General features: G+C 37.4%; 3 protein-coding genes across 3 annotated transcripts; 2 read left to right on the forward strand and 1 right to left on the reverse strand.

Moving 5' to 3' along the window:
- Positions 1-303: 303 nt before the first annotated feature.
- GCK72_017809 (uncharacterized protein) lies at positions 304-4,208 on the forward strand (the record flags this gene model as incomplete). The annotated part of the gene is made up of 10 exons (XM_053732264.1): positions 304-367; positions 1,540-1,664; positions 2,037-2,159; positions 2,215-2,311; positions 2,357-2,484; positions 2,530-2,634; positions 2,747-2,920; positions 3,022-3,101; positions 3,397-3,642; positions 3,998-4,208. 10 exons carry the CDS (start codon positions 304-306, stop codon positions 4,206-4,208), a joined length of 1,353 nt encoding a protein of 450 aa, XP_053581177.1.
- Positions 4,209-4,561: 353 nt separating this feature from the next.
- Positions 4,562-5,316, forward strand: GCK72_017810 (uncharacterized protein; the record flags this gene model as incomplete). Its single annotated transcript, XM_053732265.1, has 4 exons — positions 4,562-4,612; positions 4,660-4,670; positions 4,787-4,878; positions 4,931-5,316. The coding sequence occupies 4 exons, from the start codon at positions 4,562-4,564 to the stop codon at positions 5,314-5,316; spliced, it is 540 nt and encodes a 179-aa protein (XP_053581178.1).
- A 4,427-nt stretch (positions 5,317-9,743) lies between these two features.
- On the reverse strand, positions 9,744-10,109 carry GCK72_017811 (uncharacterized protein; the record flags this gene model as incomplete). The annotated part of the gene is made up of 2 exons (XM_003112484.2): positions 9,744-9,907; positions 9,962-10,109. 2 exons carry the CDS (start codon positions 10,107-10,109, stop codon positions 9,744-9,746), a joined length of 312 nt encoding a protein of 103 aa, XP_003112532.2.
- Between the last annotated feature and the right edge of the window lie 10,215 nt (positions 10,110-20,324).

Raw genomic sequence — 20,324 nt, forward strand, 5'->3', positions numbered from 1 at the left:
AACCCATCCCGCACCATCGGCGGCGTCTCAACGGACACTAGACAAAACGCGAACGAACTTTCTCCTCTCCGCTGCTCGCCGCGTTCTATTCGTGACCCTCTCATCTCTTCCTCTCTAGCCAGCGCCTATTTGCTCCACCCCCAAATAACTCCCATCCTTGCTCAGAGCATCGGCGGCGACTTCTGTGCTCAATCTCATCACTGTCACCCACATCGGACAGTATCCCTCCGCCTTCTCAATACCCTTGTTTTTCCGCGTTTAAGAGAGAAGGCTCTCCAAGAAAAGAGCTAACGTTTTATTCAAATGCGGCTCGCTGCCCAACTCATTCTACTCACCATTGCCGCTTACACGGCTAATGCTGGTCAAGGTGAGTATTTCTGAAAATCCATTCTAGTACTTGGTAATACGGCTTCGCAAAACCTTAAGAATCTATTTCCATCTCATTAATTTACATTGAACTTTTTAGATTGTTGGTGATGGAATCCTTGATTTCAGAATTCTGTTTTCACTTTTTCAAACAGGAATTGATAAATCGCCATATTTTTGAATGAAATCTCAATCTTTGGGAGCATCCGAAAAATCTGGATAAAATCCTTTCCAGTTGGGATGCTTTAGGTTTATTTCACCAAAATATGACTAATTCCAGTTTTGAATTTGTAAGAATCCAGAAAATCTGTGAGCTAAAGCTTCAATGTCTTTTGCTGGCTGTGAGACGGTACCGAACGATTCTGAGCTCCCACAAGCTTCAATCCCACCTAAAACTTGAATTTTCTCTTTCGAAACCCTATCGAAATCGTATTTCTGAATATAATAACTGAAATAATCTTTTTTTACAAAAGTATCTCCCTACCAAAGACAAAGTCTCCGAGCTACCGTACCCCCTTCCAATTTTCTTACCTGCTACTAATGAACATTGCTCCTTAATTAAGGCTTCCTCTTTCTCTCTTCCTAGCCAAACAGTTCATATGTATGCAATTCATAATTTTTGCACCACCTTTTCTTTTCGACACATGTTTGTGTTCGCAACAAACATGCATGCGTGTTCGTTCTATTTGTATTCGTGTTTCCCCCGGCAGTTTCATGTTGCGTCTTCTTCTTTTTCGTACTCGAATCGAGAAGAAGAAGCATCCCGGGATGGTGTCTCCTCTTCCTGGAAAGGAAGGTGTGATAATTGATGAAGCTGATGATGACCGGTGTGGTTGAGCAGAACAAACAGTGACACCTATAGGCGAACTATTTGTTCAGTTTCTTTCTTGTCGCAGTTTTCACCCTCAGTGGTCAGGTAGCTTACCCAATTTCTCACTACCATTCGAAATAAATTCCCACGAACAATAGAGTAGGAGACGGCGAGACAATAGATGTGAATAGTGGAAAAGGATCATCCTGAAACTAGAAAAAATAAAAAGAAAAGACAGAACCGATTTACAAATAGTGAACTGGAAAGTCTATTTTGGATAGTGCATAGAACAAAAAAGATCTTCGGAAAATCGAAATCAAATTGGGAGATATGAAAAGGGGTCAAAATATAAATAATTTCAGCATCCCGACAAGCTGCAGTCAACAAAGCAATTGAACAGACAAAGTCTCGATTAACTCCAGCTGCATCTCCACTGAGAGTACCACCAAGAGCCAACGTGCGTTTGAATGGCGATCAACTCACCACGGTACTTACTCTTTTGATCTACTGCAAATACCCATTTTTGAAGGAAACCTTTCTGATTATTTGAGATAACGACCCCAAAAAGCTGAAAACAGAAACAGAGAAGACGTTAATGTAGTAGATCAAACCTTTTCTTGGGTTCTAATTTTCGGTTTACTGAGTTTAACACAATAATTTTTTCGGTTTTATAGACTTATGTTTCTTCATAATAACTCACAATAATTGAATGATACAGTACGAGGTGGTGGCAGTCTAAAAATAATTTATTATTATAACAATTAAGTTTCAGCTTCAGATGTTTCTAAATTTGATTAATTTGGCATGAATCACTTAACATGAAACTCAGAGTAACCTATTTTAATTCAAAATGTTTTAGTCAAGTCCTGGAAAAACAGAATATCTCGATGTAGACAGACTGAATAGGCTGATTCGGGCTCTTGACAAGACATGGATTATGCCAAAGTCTGGAGCGAAGGAGCCAGTTGGAAGCAATTTCCAGGTATCTTCAACTAAAAGTTGTAGTTCAAATCTTGATTTTTTTTCTTTCTGTTTAGTACAAAAAAACTTGTGCATCGATCTACAAGGCAAGACACGGAGCCTGTCAGCAACTTGGTTTCGGAGTTATGTGCTTCAATTATTGTCATGAAAGAGGTTAGGTTTGTATCAGGAAATCCATTAATTTATTTCGAACTTTAGGAGAGAAGTTGGCATTCAAATGTCAAGATACATCTGACACTTCTTACTGTAAACAGTCTGGAACTTTCGATACCTTCTTGGCAAAATATAGAAAGGACGGATACAAGGCGAAGGCTTATATTCATCAGGTACATTCATTTTGGCTGGAAATCGGGAAAGTAAATTTTTTAAAGATGATCTCTCGGTGCTATGCTACAACTGTCTGTAATACTCAAACTGGAATTCTCAATTCAACAATTATTGATGAAGATCCAGAGCCAGTGGAGAAAACAACCAAGGTAGGCTACCTTTTTTGATTTCTTGCTTCATCATTTCGTTTGAATCATTTCAAATTAGTTTGCTGATTTCTTAAAATTTTTGTTTTCTTTTGTTAGCACGTACCTCTTTCAGGCCAATCGTCTGAAGTTGTTGACTCGTAAACCTGGAAACGCGTTGTCGCTGATGAAGTTGAAAACAAAGACAACTACGACTACACAGGCTCCAGAAGAGGTTCCAGAAGTGGAAGAGACTCCAGAAGAGGAGGAAGAGCATACCACGACGACTAGAAAAACAAGACCAGTCAAGGTTTTTATTTTGTTTATTTTAGTTCATTTTGTTGGTTTTTGTTTTTTATAATTTTGGAGTCCTGTAGTGTTTTATTCACAACAATATTCTCTTTTTTACAGAAAGTAGTGAACAACACTCTCCGTCAAAAGCCGACGCCAGCACCTGAAGTGACCACAACAAAGGCTAATATCTGGGACAAGTGGGTCATTTCAATCTTTTTTTCTTCTAAATTTGTCTCGGCTTACAAAAAAGTTCCCACGGCTCTTCAAACCCAAAAACAATGTACAACAATCACCATGTTTGATAAGAGAAGCACAAATTTTTTGACCGCTGGCTCTCCGCGAGTTGTCTCTCAAGTGTCGCGCACACCACCGTAGAGCCTTGAGAACATCACGCATCGAAAATGAAATGACAGGATATCGGGGGGAGATTTTTGAGATGATGAGGATGAAATTGATGATAATGATCCTTAAATTCCTTGCATATTTTTGCAGATTCACAATTGGAAACAAGGCAAAGCCAACACCAAAGTACATTCCATTCTGGCAAAGATTAATGTCAACAACTTCAAAACCAATTGAAGATGAAGCCACCGAAGAGACGGAATTGAATACGGATGCTCCAGAAGAGGTCGTGGAAGAAGCGTCGACTCAGGCAGAAGTTCTGGAGAAGGAAGTTGAAGAGACAACTCCAGAAGAATCTGAAACCACCTCGATTCCAGAGGAGGATCTTGTGGAAACGTTAGTCTTTTTTCTTTTCTTTGATGACCCCTTTTTGAAAATTGAGACCCGTTTTCAAGCTCAAAAGATCGTAAGCATTCCTATTTTTCTGAAAGATCACATACTAGAAAAAGCAAACTTGTTTTTCGAGAAGTCAAAGTTTTCATCTGGAATGATGTGCGACAATCTTACACCTTCGTAATAACACTGATGTTATGACGGACTCTTGTGGGATAGTAACCAAAAAACATGATAAGACAGAAGACAAATAGTTACAGATGATCAGTATTCAGGTTACTCATAGTGAGATCACACGATCCTGTTTTTCACTTCCAGCTTTCCTTCTCAACAAAATTTTTATCCAAAACATTTTCAGAAAATCCAAAGTGCACAAAACAAACGCCGAATCGTCAACTGATGCACCTAAACATACCTTCAAACCAATACCAGTCACCGTTCCATCCACTGGACCAGAGCTCTCTCATCAGAAACCAAATGAAGATGTGTCTGGACCGGGGTTCTGGAATCGATTCCAACCAAACCGCTGGTTTGATTCTATCCACTATGTGACAAATACTGGAAAGTAAACTGTCTTATTTTCAATTTCTTTCTCTTTCTCAATTTGTGTGTTTTCCGTCTTTTCTTTCCATTCTCGGGTCCCTCTTTTCTCTCCTTTTTCATTCTTTTCTCCTGTATTTCCCCCCAAATTTCTATTCTAAAATTGTTTCTTTTTGTCTTTCAAATGAGTATGCCATATTGGTGGTATTGCGTGTTCCACAGAATTCTATCTTTTTTTTTTTTAATTTTTATTTTTCTTTCAAATGACCAATGAATTCAAAATTGAATTTTAATTATTTCCGTGGCCGTCTGAGATGGAAGGGTTGGGGGGAATCCCATTGATAATTATTCCCAATTTAAATTTGGTTGCAAATCTGCTTCGATGGGTTTAATTCTCAGTATTTTGGCGGAAAGCAAGACGCATTATGAAAAGGTTTGAGATAGTTTTTCTTGTGGTTTCAGCCAGAGTTTTTGTTTCAGGATACGCACGAGTGGGTTAATTATTGTAACTTGAGCCAAATGGTCTACTTTGACATTGGTTATGAAACAGGAGTACCGATTGGAAGGTCAGATTTATTATTGAAACAAAATCACTTTCTTAATTTAGAGTTGTAATTGAGATGAATGATCTTTTGAAAAAGAATTTGGCCGAGTTATTCGTCAAAACTGCACGAGGAGAGTTCGTTCATCCGGCTTACGGTAAGTTGCTCAACTAGTGCTTCAGATATCACAGCTGTTATTGAAAATTCAGGAAAGAAAATCGAGTACACTGGAACCGTTTTGCATCACATTTCATCATCGAAGAACATGATAATGGGTGGGGATGTGTTGTTTGGAAACGGATGTGGTGGATGTGCTCCTGTCTGTCGAAAGGTTTACCAAGAGAACAATTTCTCATCGACTGTCCAAAATACACGTGGAAAATTGATTCTCCTCCCATCTGATACCAATCCAACTGTCTTTTCTTCAATTTTCTACATCCTTCTCGATAAATCGTCACCCTCGGTTGTTGATGGATGTGCGATTGGTGAAGTGATTGAAGGAATCGATATACTGGATAAAATAGTGAGAGATTATGGAACAGAGAATGGAAGACCAGAGAAGAAGTTGATTATTCACAAGTGTGGACATCTGTGAATACCTAAAATACCTCGAATAAAGAAATTGTCTTCATTTTTCACTGTGTTTTTAATAATTTTCATTCAATCCCATTTATATGTTCCATCAGAAATCATAATTAATGGATTCTCTTCCAATCCTCGACTTTTATTCCATATTTACAAAAAAATGCAGATAACAGAAAGATAATCCAATGTTTACATATAAACTTTTGGTATCGCAAACCTTTTTAATTCAATTCCGAGATTATCGTATTTCGCCCTGAACCAGCTTTTGTTAGCAAATAAATATTGTTTAAGAAATAAATATGGAAATTGTAAGCTATAAAATAGATTAATTTTATCATAAATATTATGTTACAGTAGAAGTTAATTATGAACAGTGTTTAGTGGAACGGAAGTAAATATCATTTTTTAGAATAGTTCGTATTTACAGAATCGAGATTCTTGCTATTCGTGATGAACTGAAAACAGATAGAGAGTTCACTGAAGAATTCACTTCCTGGTGCATTGAGACTTTCTGTTTTTCAAAAATTCTGGAATTTAATGTCAACAGTATTGTTGTAGGTTTTGGAAGACACGCAATAGTGACGATAAATGAAGATGTAATTTTTTGAAACCAATTTACAGAGTTCAGTTTTCTTCAATTGGTTTTCTTCTATTAGGAAACTCTTCAAGATTGACTTTGGGGTAGCGAATGGTCCCGATTGCTCAGATTGTTCTACTGAAATACCAGTACTTCTCATAGACCGGCACCTAAACAAACGATGAAGGAAAGGGTCTCTTGACCTAATCAAGTTCCACATTTTGAATTCTCTTTTTTGTTTAATTTCTCCTTTTCAATTAACAAAAATCAGAGGACCAATGAAGACAATGCCCCCTATTTGATATACCCCTCTAAACTCCATTCCCACCTACTCCTATTTTTCATTTCCTCCTTCCCTCATTCGTAACATTTTGTTCTCTCTAGCTCAGGTGATCTGGATGAGGGAGTCATTAAGAATACGGAAGAATACCCTAAATCTGTTAGAAATCTGGAAATCAGCCAATACTTACGATGGATTAAAACGAGTTGTAGTCTTAAACAAAGCTTAAAATTTTACGTCGCCTGTCTGGCGACTACGTTTCGAAATCCGAGTTGAAACAGGCTACGTATTGTTTTCACGGGGGTTCATGATTCATTTAATAGCTCAATAATAACAATATCCGTCACAGCCTTAATGACTCGATTCTCCAGTCACATTTTGATGAAATTTCGAAGCGTGCTTGTGTGTGAGAGATCCACGCTTCTACTCCTACAGTAGTTCTTTTCAGATTCAGATTCTAATTTTAGTTTCAGAAAGATCATGATCTTTGCTGAAATCTTTCTAAAGCGTGACGAGAAATTTTCTGAAGATCGCCGTCGTCGTTTCCAGGTGAATAGTTTTTGAAGTTTGAAGTGCAACCAAAAATAACCTGTCGGGGGAAATGAGAAAAAAAAACACTTTTTTCAGCTACACTACCTACTTTCCGTAGGAATTTTTCGTCATAACTTGTCATGGTCACATTGTTTTTTTACTTACTAGGAAAGGATCCCGAGTCAAGATGGAGTTACATGTCAAGATATATATCACTAGAACCAAAATTTCGCGCTGATTTCAAATCTGTATTCCAATTTTGCTAAACGATCTGGTGAAAAAAGTTATTTGCGATTTTGTGGCTTCCCAGTGCAAAAATGAGCATTTTCAAGACTGCCAAAATTAGCGTTTCTCTCATTTTTTTCAAATTTTTTTGTTTAGTACGTATGACTACGAATGTAAAGATGGTTTTGGCATAGTTTGATTTCAGAATTTATTTTCAGAAAAATTTTTGTGACGATTCTTAAATTTTCAAAAATGACCCATCTACAAAAAATTTGTTTGAAAATTTTCTGAAGTTCCAACACGAACAATACAATCTACATTATTGGAACTGCACGTACAACACAAAAAAAATTGAAAAAATAAGAAAAATCTTAATTTTGAGAGTCTTGAAAATGCTCATTTTTGCACTGAGAAGCCACAAAAACACGAATAACTTTTTTCACGAGATCGTTTAGCAAAATTGGAATTTAGATTTGAAATCAGCGCAAAATTTCGGTTCCAGTGATATATAACTCAACCTGTAACTCCATCTTGACTCAGGATCCTTCCCTAGTTAGCTAGTAAACTGTTTGGTTCTCACACAACAAACATGCACATGTGATAAAACTTCCGTTATTTGATAGTTCAGCAGCTTCATGCAGTGATAATAATACTCTTTTCAAATGGGGGGAGTTATTTAACCAAAAATTAAATTTTGAAAAATGAAAAAATAACAGTTGCAAGCAGAACCAAAGAGTTGTCATAAACCACAAAAGGTGTTACTCACTGTAGAAATATAGAATTGTTTGGTTGATCAATGTCACAGTCAGATGCTTTTAAAGCAGGTCAAGGCAACAGAATAATTAAAGAGTACAACTTTTTACAGATATTCCGTTAGAAGTTATGTTTAGAGGGGGTTCAGAGAGGTTTGAGTACGGTAACCCAATGATTTCAAGTTCTCGTTCAGGACTTTTCTGTAAAACCTCTCCCACCAGCGATATGGCATTGAGGTTTCGATTCCTTCTGACCCCAAAATCTTGAATTCCCACTGAAACCGTAATACATGACTCTTTTCTCCTACCCATGCTTAACGTATTCAAGTAACCCACTTCGAAAACGGATTCCAGTAATCTGACACGTTCCGATTTTCGCGTCTGCAAAAATGTAAACTGGATAATTCTGGATTGGCCTCCCAGCTAAGGGATAATCAGGAAATGATCTCTAGCACGCCCTGCTCACTCAATTTAAAGAGTTTGTTTTCAATATTCATGCACCCAATCCGATTTGACACTCGATCGTAATTTCTCGTTCGTTTTGTTAGAACAACAAATATATGATATCATTCCAGCTGGCAGGTTCCTTTTGCATTTTTTGAAGTTTGCGTGACGGCAAAAAATAAATTATGCAGGTTGAATAGAGACCGATTATAAATCAGAAAGCATTGTTCTGATAAGAGGAGGAAATGATCTGAAAATGGAAATTAGAAAATATGTTTTACTGGTCTAAATGTTTTTATTCAATTTCATATTTTTTTGAAAAAAGAAAGAAGACAAGTCAACAGTCTGCTTTCCAGATCTTTGGAAAAGACATATTCTGACTTATTGGTCTGAAGAATTGTTGTTTTTTATTTCATATTGTAGGTAGACGGCAATCCAATTTTAGGCATTCAGAAAATGTTCCTGATTTGCTAGACTGTATTTATAACGAACGACGCCATCGCTAGTGATGCAGTTTTTTGGATGGATTAGGTTTAGCTCAAATATACGTTCCAAAATAGGAAAATAATTGTGAAAGAAATAGAAATCCCCGGTTTAGAAGAAAAAACATTCGGATTCAATTGGAGAAAAACAAATGAATTCGCATTACAGTATCTGAATGTTGGATTGATTTCTGTGCCTTGGTAGGAAGGATAGTTAATGAAAACGCATTCTTGTTTTCTGAATTTCAGAGGAAAATTTCTCTAAACTTCATTAGATACAGTATCCTGATATGAGCGGGATGGACAGTTCCAGTTTGAAGGGGATATTGAATTAGAGCCATTCAGACAGAACCAGGCCAATCAAACCGACAGACAAAAAAGCGGAGCATCAGAACCAAAGACTCATAAATTTAGCGTTTTGTGCCGAAACATTTCAGCCAATTCACCCACCTTCTCTCAATTACAAACCATTGAATAGTCGAAAGACCAAGAACACTCTTTTTTCCAGACTAGACATTTATTTTCAGCGCTATTCTCCTTTTTTCTAATAGAAGAACTCATCTCTTTTATGTATATAATTCAGCTTAGTGAGACCTCTGTCTGAGGCATTGTTCATGAAGTTTGCTCTGAAACGATAACCTCGAATGAAAGGATGTTAATTTATATGATATCAGATTTATTTTTTCAGCTTTCTGTCTTTGTCTATTTTGTATTGATGAGAACACAAACTGATAAAATCATATTTATTTATTAATGAATGCCACTGATTGGCTGCTACGACCAGAGTGTACTGTATTGTGAAAAAAGCACGAAAGTGAAATGGAGAGAGTCAACAAAATTGCAGAGAACAGTATAAAGTTATGAATGTAAAGGTGAGGAAGAAGCCATGTTGAGATCAGTGGCAAAGGGGATGAGACCGAAACCGGGGAGAAGTTTTGAAAATGAGTAAGTAAAGGAGAGACTGGCTCAGGTGTCAAAACAACATGGGTAGCATGAAAAGGGGAGAAGAAGAATAAATAAATGAAGAAACGAAGAGGATATTTGGATGACCGGTAGGAAGAATCTACCAACTGGATGTTTGACGGAAAACATTTCCAACAAACAAAGGCAATGAGAGTATTGTTGAGTCTTCGTTTCGAAGATAAGTTATTGTGTGATGACAAGTGAGCTCATCAGAGAAGATAATGAGTTGAGAGTGTTGATTGATCGAGAGGATACGGTATTCCTCGTTGGTTTGGAGACGAGGTTACTCTGTCGGATCGTTGCACGTTTCACGGCATTCTGGAGGCAATTCAATCGGAGGGAGTCAACTGAAAATAGATAAATAGGGAACTGAATTGAAGGAATTAAGAGTTTCAACTTACCAATTGGACTGTCCATCTTGGTTAAGAAACTCGTTGGCTCAATGAGCTGTGGAGTGTTCACAGCGTGCCCAAAGATTGGGGGTAGCTGGAAAATTTGTGATTTGTAGAAGTCAGCATCTACAGTAGGAAGTGGGAATTCTGGAATCATAGTTTTCCCTTGTGGTAGGCGGGAAATGAAGAATGGAAAGAAGTGTCAAGAACTGAGAAGTGATAAGCAAACGTTTCTTTTATAGAAGGGGGTGGAGCGTCCTCCCAGTCGTGATAAGGAAAGAGAGGGGCGTGGTCTTTTGGGTGTAGGGGTGTAGAGAGAACGACCCGAAGCGAAGAGAAGCGGAAGACGGAGACAACTCCGCCTTTCCCAGGATACATAATTTCGAAATTATTTGCAAGAACTGTGGGCGTGGCTTGGCAAGTTTCGACGTCACTTTTCGCACGGGCGGGCAAATATTTAGCTTTAGGGAGGTCTTTGTCACTGATGATATGATGCAAATTTCTGTGATTTTGATCTCGTTTCTTTTGTGATTGTGTCTGTCACAATGACACGATTCATTTGTGACACCTCGAAAATGTGAGAGGGTGCATAGTTTGAAAACGTGAACTACTGTAGTCTACGTGTTCTTTTTGCTGATGACGGAGTGGGAGAGAGGGCATAGGTTCCCTGATAAGTATATGAAAAGGGAAAGAATGGAGGTTAGAAGAATTTTTGAATAAGATTGAGAGAAGAGAGAAGAGAAAGACGTAGCCAGTTTCCGGGAGAATCGAAGAGAGGGATACGGTGGAACAGATGATAATGATGGATTCGAATTCCTTTCCTATCTATTCGGGGGATTACTGTAGACCAAGGTTGTCAAACTGATAGACGGTTACAGATTGCCGACGGCCACCGCCCAAGGTTTCTGAAACCAGAATTAAACTTTCGAAGATCATGTTATCACAAATTCTGTATCTGTCAAGTAGATGACGGAATGATTTTTTAAAGTCGACTGACGGAATTCAAAAAATTTCAAGTCTCTATTTCAGACAGTCTAAATGCGGCGAACTCATCTCAGTCAACTGATGAATTTTCGAAAAACACAGTGCACTTATATAAGAATAATTCCCCAAATATTGTACCATGTGATCCCGATTGTGGAAAGACTAGAATGTTGGAACGGTTGATTTTTATACATTCTCTGTGGCCATAATACACATGGTGGAAGGACTGAATACGCAAACAACACAAAGCAGATCAAAACTCAATCACATTGTGATCACTATTTAGCTGATCTGTAGGTCATGTGGAGCTGAAAATGGAAAAAAGGGCGCGGAAATAAGACGAAAAAATGAGTGACGATGTTGTTTTTTCCTGCAAATAGAGACCATCTCTTTTGTATTATTTCCTCTAAAACTCCTTCCCGCAAAAGGGAAAAAATTGATAACGGAGACATTGACCATCAGCTGGTTAGTACGTACGTTTCAAGGACGAAAAAACAACAACATAAGACTCCGATTAACATGAGAATCGGAGAAAGAGACTGTTTACTCTCACTCTCTCTCTCTCAGTCAACTCTTCCAAGGAGATATTCAAAGATCTTGGAAATTGCACGTGCAGGGCGCAAGATGTTGATGGAAATTAATACGTAGAGGTATTAAAAATAGACCATCCGGTTCCTTTTCGGTCCTTCCCTAATTGCCCAATTAGTGTGGGTCTTGTGTAAAGATCAAAATTGAACATCTCGTGTTTTGATATTTTTATTATTATCCCTGATTTTCCAAATGATGATACGGAAAAGAGGAATTCAACTCAGCTACTCTGTTGTTTTGATGATCAGTTCGGGAATTGATATATCAAGTTTTAAGACTATAAACTTTGTATCGGATTTGGATTACCTAGGAACACATTTAAATGTATTCCAGAAATTTCTGGAGGTGCGCCAAGAGCCAAGAGCTACTATTCAGTTGGAAATCACAAACATCTCGACTAATTGAAATTGGAATTTAGGTATCTTTCAGAAAGTACAGTTTGGATGTACTTTCCAATTCTCAATTTTCTGAGTTGACGACACAAAGACACATCTTTTCTGAAAACTGAACTTTTGCACCTCCTGACCCAAAAGTGCAGATCCCATTTCTTTGGAACTTCTGTCGTAATGATAATAATAATAATAATAATTAGAAACACATGACTTCCTAGAGTCAGAAACCACGAAAAACTTGATCTACGTCCTTTCGTCAGAGAAAAAGTAATGTGTTCGATCCTACGATGTAGTTGGTAATGCGGCAAATTCGCTCTACCGTAACGGCCCAATTCCTTTTGCTAATTTTTTATTTACGCTCAAAAAACTGGGGGTTGTTATTGTTGATATCATTTATTTTTCTAGTCGGTGTTCGATTGGCGGCAAAAAAAGAAAAAAAAGGAAAAATTAGATGGTTAACTTCTGTCTGGGGTTATCATTCAAAACACAACAGACAACAAAAATACAAGAAGCCATTGAATGATGGTCTCTGGCCCAATGACCGCTGGTATCCAAAGCTAGGGGACTAATTGCGGAGATGATGATGTGTTAGAAAAATACATAAGGGTTGTGAGAATGAAATGACGTAGAATAAGTCAACGACGACATCAATCATAAATCATACAGTGAGAGAAGAGAGACCAGATATCATATGTTATTCGATGATTACGATTGCGAACTCTCAAAGACAAAAAACCAAAATTTCATGTGTGTCTGATGCGACACAGAATGTTACAATGTGTACCTCGAAGAATACGGAATTCCTTAATTCGTGTCTTTTTCCTATTCCGGAACGATAATAATCCTCTTATTCCCATCTTCACGTCAGAAACTGTCTTGAAATTTTCCCTCAAAAAACGTTAATCATACTTACGAACTTATGAAAGTGTGGGTGTGACGTAGAATTGAGTAATTGTAGATGGAATGAAACTTTGTGTGTTTTGTGATTTTCCAATCTTCCGGTCTTTTTCTATTTCTGGATGACCTCCCACCCTGTTCTAACCACAACAATTCAAATGATGACTAACACTTTTTTCGCCATGGAGCACTTCTCAAAGTGTGTAAGAAAGTGAAAAAGTCAGGAATGTCAGGAATTTATGTGTAAAATTTTAAAATGTATGTGGGGGGTGGTCTCATAGTGATTTCGTAAAATAAGGGGGTCAAGTTGAAGTGATTTATGGGTCTGATTCGTGGGTTGAGTCAGCTAAAAAAGTTATGAAAGGTCCCAGAGGGGTTAAACTCAAAGAGAGAACATTCTAGAGGGTCTCCAGTCTGGATGCACACAAGTTTGTATGTTTTTGTGTCCCAACTCCTCTTGTTTACCCTTTCAGCCATGTTGACATTTACCCGATTGTTCCAGAACGGTTCCAGAATTTTCTATCAAAGATCGCATGTACTTATATAATTCAAAAAGATAGAATGAAGGAGACTCATCTTGTTATGATTGATATCAATATGTAAATGTGTGGTATAAGTATCCTCTGGTAGAAATAATCCTGATTTTAGATAACTATGTTTTCCCTTTTCCTTGTGTTTCATACAACAACACAACGTGAATGACGAAATTGTGGAGATTTCCAGACTAAGGGGATCCTCCGCTGATCAGTGGTTACTCTGACTTCCTCGACTTTTTAGCAGTCTGGAAATGCAATCTATCGAGCACAAAAGAAAACGAAGAACAGGATTGTTATTTGTAGGTTAATGAGATATTTGTTGTCTGGGTTACTGTAGCTGTGGTGATACAATTTTAAGAAATGAACCGGCTAATCTCCTAGACTTTGTATCCGTTTGAGGAATCCGAAGAGTCCCAACTACAGTACTCCTAACCTTCAGAAAGCATGAATGGAATTCGGCTGTTCAAGGCTACAAATGGTCTCTTAATGACCCTCCTGACTCATCATTGAACATCTGAAGCATCGCTTCATTGTCAAACAAACTCAAGTTTGTCACGGCAAATTGAACACCCACCACATACTCGAGAATTTTTACACCGCTTCTTCTTCGCCACTTTCCTCAATCAAATCTTTTGTTGCGTTTGTTCATTTGCAAGACACTTTTAGGGTGGGGTCATCAAAACTGTAAGATCAAGAAGAAGAGGGAGAAGAAGCATGTGACTAATCAGAAGCTGTTATTCTTTCTCTCACATTTACGCCATCTATGCCATCACGATGCTTCTAAATGAGGGTTAACCATTCGTTCTATAAATTAATCAGTGCCGAACGATGTCGGATGATCCCTCGGAGAAATAAAAACAGTAAACATGCAAACGAATCTTCCAGTAAACCCTTATGAATGCACGCATTTCAATGTTTTCATACAGAATTAGATTTAGAATTACACTTGTTTTTTTTTTTGGAAATTCGTTATATCTGTTGGATCCGGAACGAGCCAAAGATCTTCGGCCATAGTGTATTTTGATGTACTCGCAAGCATGGTCCAGTGAGTAATCGTATAGTCTTCTTCATGTGATCGAAATTAGGAAGTTATTGGTGAGCTCAAGTAAGGAGTCAATGTCCTAATACGGAACATGTACTTGATTATTTTACAAGGAAAACTGATGGGGTCAGACTGCGAAGGAGATAGGGGACTCAGTTCAAGACTTTATCAAAAATATTGTGAGGTTTTGCGAAGATCAATCAACGTTGTCTCTACCTACAGTAGCCCATCTCATTCATACTGAAGTTCTTTGATCAAAAACATTAAAAAATTCTTGAAACAAACTTCTTGGTTTTTCTACTTTCGATCGTTTCACTTTCCCAGAAAATTTATAACCTCACTGCAGAGAAAGAAACCCGTTTAATTACATAGCTTCCCACGCCTTTCATCTATCTTCTTCTAGTTATTTTGTAACATTCGAAAGTAGATACAACACAGGCTGGAACCGAAGAGTTCTAGTCAGGGTACATTTATGGATGGAGGCTAAACAGTTTATCGAAAAAGCTGCTTCTTCTTTAAAAAATTAATTTCTAATTTCGAAACACCCGGGAAGTTGCTACCGTACCCTCTATTTCTAATGTTTGCTTAAAATAGAATGCGGAATTTTCTCCGAATTGACGTTAATGGTAGCCCATAATGGGTGCAAAGTTGACTCGAAAAAGATGATAACGAGTGATTGTGGTGCCGTTTTACGACCCTAATTTTATGGTTTTCGACACAAAAATCGGCGAAATATTAAGTGAAATAGAAGGGACTAAACTTTTCGATCGGCATGCTCTCAATGAGTGTTATGATTGGCGGGCAGTACGTTCTATGATCTAGAAAAAGGGAAGAATGTAGTTTGCTGACAAAAATAAAAACGTGGATTGGAGGCTACGAATCAACTTTTTCGAAAGGAAAACAAATAATTAGTGGAAGCATAATGGCTCGGGGAGCTCAGAAAATTTCAGAAAGTAATTCATGACAACTTCCGAAAGGAACCGGAAACGAAACTACTGTTCAAGTACAAAACTATACGTGAGAGTTCGGAAAATCAAACAAAAAATCAGCGGAAACTGTAATGACATCATTAACAATAACACAGGGAGTGGCACCCCAGACATACTGTCGCCAGTATTAACTAGACGCCAGTACTGAAAAATGACGATTAAACGGAAGTCATCATAGGAACATAATTTCAGCATGGTTACACATGGTGCATTATGATGCAAAAACGGACGACACGAATATGCTTACGTCTCTCGACAGCGTTTTCCGGGTGTTTCTTCACATTTTCTCATCTTTTGAGTCAATTACGCAAGTAGGTCAGTTTCGGAGAGGAGAAGAGAGGGGATGCGCTGCAATTAGGGAAGCGGCTGCTGGAAATCAAACAACGTGGAGTTTGAACTTTCATCTCAATTGGGAGGCAGCTGGTTATGTATATTTTGTAGGCAACAATGTATGAAGGCATACGATTGAAGGGGACGAGGAAAACGGTGTTACTGGAAAAACGAACGGCATTCAGGGCTGGTTACGGTAGTCAGGAGTCTAAAACGTGAAATTTCTGAATTTCGAGAAGTTTCGAATTAATATAGTTAAAACCGTCTGGTTCTGAAGAACAGTAGGACTTTCAAAGCAGATGGCACAGATCTTAGACAAGTGTTTTCTGTGCGAAAACTCTGACTCCGGAGGCCCTTGTGATGTCTCAAAATCAGTTACAACCTCATCTTTCCTAATTTTAAGTTGAACTTCACACAGTTTCTCTACAGGAATCTTAAACACTCAATTTCAGAAAACCAATAGATCGTACTGGTCACAAATCTCTAATTCACTATTAACTTGGACGACCCGTACAACACAAACTACGACAACACGGAACACTGTGACAAAAATCAGAAATTCACAATACTGTATCCATCATTTCAAGATGACACAACTACGATGATGTATGCTAGAACGAGTGCCTCCGTACTAGGAACTACTCTCTTATCAAATTTTAGTTTCCGTTCTATGAATTGACTTATTGAAACGTCATCATTTTTCTATTCGAACATCATCAACATCCATTCCATATCTTATTGTCTTCTCTGACCCTTGTCCTCTCCAAAATGACCTGTTCAGCAAATTTGATACTGATAATTGTTAGACAATTAGGTATGGTGTAACAAAAATGGCTTCTCTCTTTCTTCATCGAGATCTAGATGAAAGAACCCATAAATCTTCAGGTCAGCCTTGACACTTTGACTCATTATCTCTTTTGTAAAAGAAAAAAGTCAAGAAGAAAAAGTTCGACTTTACCCTCACGTCGCCCCACCCGAAAAGATGAGAAAAGAAGAGAGAAATTTCACGCCACTCTTCAATGTTCTATGAATTTTATGTTAAAGTTCATAGTGGAAGGGTCTCTCCAATTCATGCTTTTTTCAGTTTTCCCATGATAAGACCATTTGAAACTTGCTGATAAGAAGCGTAGGCGAAAGACGCTGAGCTATCAAACTTCTGGAAACGCCATTTTTCGTGGAAATGATTGTGTTTTACGTACTGATAAAGAATCATTGTCTGATGAGTCCACTACTTTTCGTTGAAATTTACAAATGATAAACCGGGTACAAACTGGTCATTGATATGTGACGATATGGAGGAAGAAGTTATTTGAAAACGGGGAAGTAGAATTTGAATTTATTGCAGAGGGATGGAAGTCTGGAAAATCAAAGAAAAGGTCAGCCTACAGAAGGAATTGCAAGCTGAAGGTCAGTTAGATATGTTACCAATAACAAGGGATCATGAGAAACTCGATTGAAAAAAGTGTTCCATTCATTGGTCACATACATCTTGTTTTGCATGATGATATTGAGAAAAACTTATTCGGAGAAGTAGGAGCTCCTGTTCTAAATTTTCTTTGAAACAATTATAGATCAAACCTAGATCTTCACTTTTGTAATCGTCATCATTTTTGTTCAAGACTTCCCTAAAAGTAAAAATCCATCAACTTGTACAGATCCAAGTTGATGGATTTCAACTTTTAACAAAGAAACTACTTTGTTTATCTGTAACTTTTCAGAGAGGTCTCGTTAAAAACTACAAAAATGAAGCTCTATATTAAATCTTTAAGGTCTACAATAATTGATTTGACTGTATTATTTTTCTCGAAGTTTTAATTTGTTCAATGTGTTTTCCGCATCTTGAAGTCTCTTACCTTTCAGTAAACCTCAAGCACAAAAACTTCCGGCTCGAAACGATTAAAAACGAAAAACAACCCGAAAACCTGAGTAATAATCTATCTACAAATCTCAAAAATACGTTTATTATTTTTTTTATTTTGGTTTTCTGGTTTTTAAATAATCTAGATCACTTTTTGGTCTCCTCATCAATCCTGGAGCAGTGAGTAATACCCAAATACCCACTCCCTTATCCGCTTTCGAATAACCTCTTTCCCAAAAAAAAGTCGGAAAAGAAAAGTAAACACCGGAAAAAAAACAAATCAACGCCCAAAAGGAACAGAAGAAAACAAACAAGTTTCCTGGGTGTTGTCGCCATTCATATCTTTTCGATTAGTCACTTTTATCTTCCGGGTACTGTAGTCCGTCCTTCCTCTACATATCTCTTTCTTTTCCCAACTAGACAAAAGGGGCTTCCCCGTAAACGTGAAGGCAACGATGATTATTGCGAAATTGGTGATAAGAGGTGAAGATTCTCAGTGAAAAAAACTGTGATAAAGAATGAAGAATATGTGTTTTGTGATGAATGAAATGGAAGCTACTGTCAGTTATAATGATGATATTTTGTGAGAAACATTTGGAATTTGTGACCAATGGCCTGGGGACATCTCTGACGAGATGATATGAGAGGACAGTGTAAAAAATGAAAAAGAAAATGGGTATAAACTACGGACTACGAGATGAAAAACTAAAGAAAAATGAGGTTGAGGGATCAAGAAAGGAAATTTCAAACTGTAGGTGAAAGAACACTGAACTGACAAATAGTTGACGTCACAGATCCCTAATAACCCTCGACTAACAGTATCTAAAATCAAAAAAGATGAAAGAACGAGTAAAAGGTTTTCTAACAAAAAAAAACTGAAATTTGATTCAGTTGGAACATTTTCAGATACTAAATAACATCGTATCACCACCTCGTTAAATGGGAGTAGGACTGAAATAGTCACGACTGATCTAGAAGCTTTAATGGAGCGAAAGTACGTGCAGATTCTGATATTATACCAAATTATAAAAATCCTTTGGATACTTTGGAGGTTTATGAGATTGACATTTAAGTTGGTGGAGCACTCAGTGCTATTAGCTAAAACGCCCTTGAGATAAAACTAGAAATATTCTGGAGTCAGGATGAAAATAAATAGAATATTTTATTGAATGATTTTTTCATTTGTTTCTGAAGCTTTTAAAATTGTTCTGTCATATTTTTCAACTTTTCACTTTTCAGGGAGAATTATTCCAAGTAATCGTCGTTTGGATGCTTCTAATTGGATTTCTGGAAGGTGCAATGCTTTCTAGAAATCGCAGAATACCTAAAAGTGGGGTTTTGGCAATCAAATAATATAAAAGTTTCCTAATTCTGCTCTGCTCCAAACCCAATATCTACGGCAAACTACTGTAACATTGCGCTTCCGGTACAGAACAGCTATGTCCGGTTATCTCTATAGATGATCTACCAAATATCATCAATCGAGTACTGTAAATAAATCTTCCGACATTTTCCGTTTCTTCTCAATAACCATTCCAAACTTCAATGACCGCTCTTTGATTTCTCAACCAGAAATGCACGTATTTTCGAGTTTATTTGAAACGAAACTCCATAAAACAGCTCTCTTATTTCATTAATAACAACAACGTGTCTCTTTCTGTTTCCTGATAATCTGATATAGGGTTGTCGTTGAAACGCTTATCACTCTGCGAAGAAGAAGAAGAAGAACACAATAAAGAGAAAGATACTGTAATGGTTTTGTTGTTTATTGTCGGTTACAGGAAGAGGCGTTTCACGTGAAAACCAGCATTTCGGATTGATCGTCTCATAATGTTTATCTCATTCAAAGAGACAGAGAAAACACACTTCCGGTAGTTTGATGGAAAATATGAAGAAGTACATGTTTATTGAACAGTTATGAGGGGGATCCATTAAATTTTGATGGTTTTTTTTTGGTTGGAACAAACTATGACACATTGTATAGTCAGTGAGTAATCTTTAATGCACAGTTCAAATGATCAAATTTCTGAAATTCATAATTCGAGAAACTGAGGTTCAGATATTCAAGATACTAAACTCATTTCCAAAGTTTAGATGTTTAAAATTCAGGATTCTTAACTGGAGAGTTGGAAGTTAGCATTCAGATAACCAGATTATTGGCTTGGAAATGGAATTTCAAGTTTTGACAGATCTGGTTCACGGATTAGTGAATTTAGATTTCTAACTTCGTAATTCAGAATACAGGATATGGGATTCAAGATTTTGGATTTCGGTCTTAAGCAATACGTTTCAAAATCAGGATTACCAAACTTCAGATCTACAGTTCAGTTATCCCATTCAGAATTCATACTACCCGAGTACCGTATCAATGGAACCATCCTAGATGCAAACCCGCTCTACTGCAAAAACAAAATCTGCGTTGGGATGACAGATACTACGCCATGTCATTCTCCATCTGCTCGGTAAGGTTAAATGCGTATTGATTCATCCTTTTCATTTTTCCCTTTTTCAGGGAGATCTACGAATATTGAAGTTTTATGCGTTTATTTTATCTTTCCGCTTTTCTCGCCCTAGTTCTTCCAAAATAGTGGAAAAATCCTCATGATCCTAAATTTAAGTCCCAGTTTGTATTTTAAATTGGTGCTTTTTGTAATATTTTGAAACGTTCGCCGCGTAGAGCCTCATTTCATTCCGTTCTTTAGTTCATCCTTTTCGATTGAGATCCTTCCAAATAGGTACATGTTTTTCCACATTCT

Source organism: Caenorhabditis remanei, chromosome V (assembly GCF_010183535.1).
Source record: "Caenorhabditis remanei strain PX506 chromosome V, whole genome shotgun sequence".
NCBI classification, from domain to species: domain Eukaryota; kingdom Metazoa; phylum Nematoda; class Chromadorea; order Rhabditida; family Rhabditidae; genus Caenorhabditis; species Caenorhabditis remanei.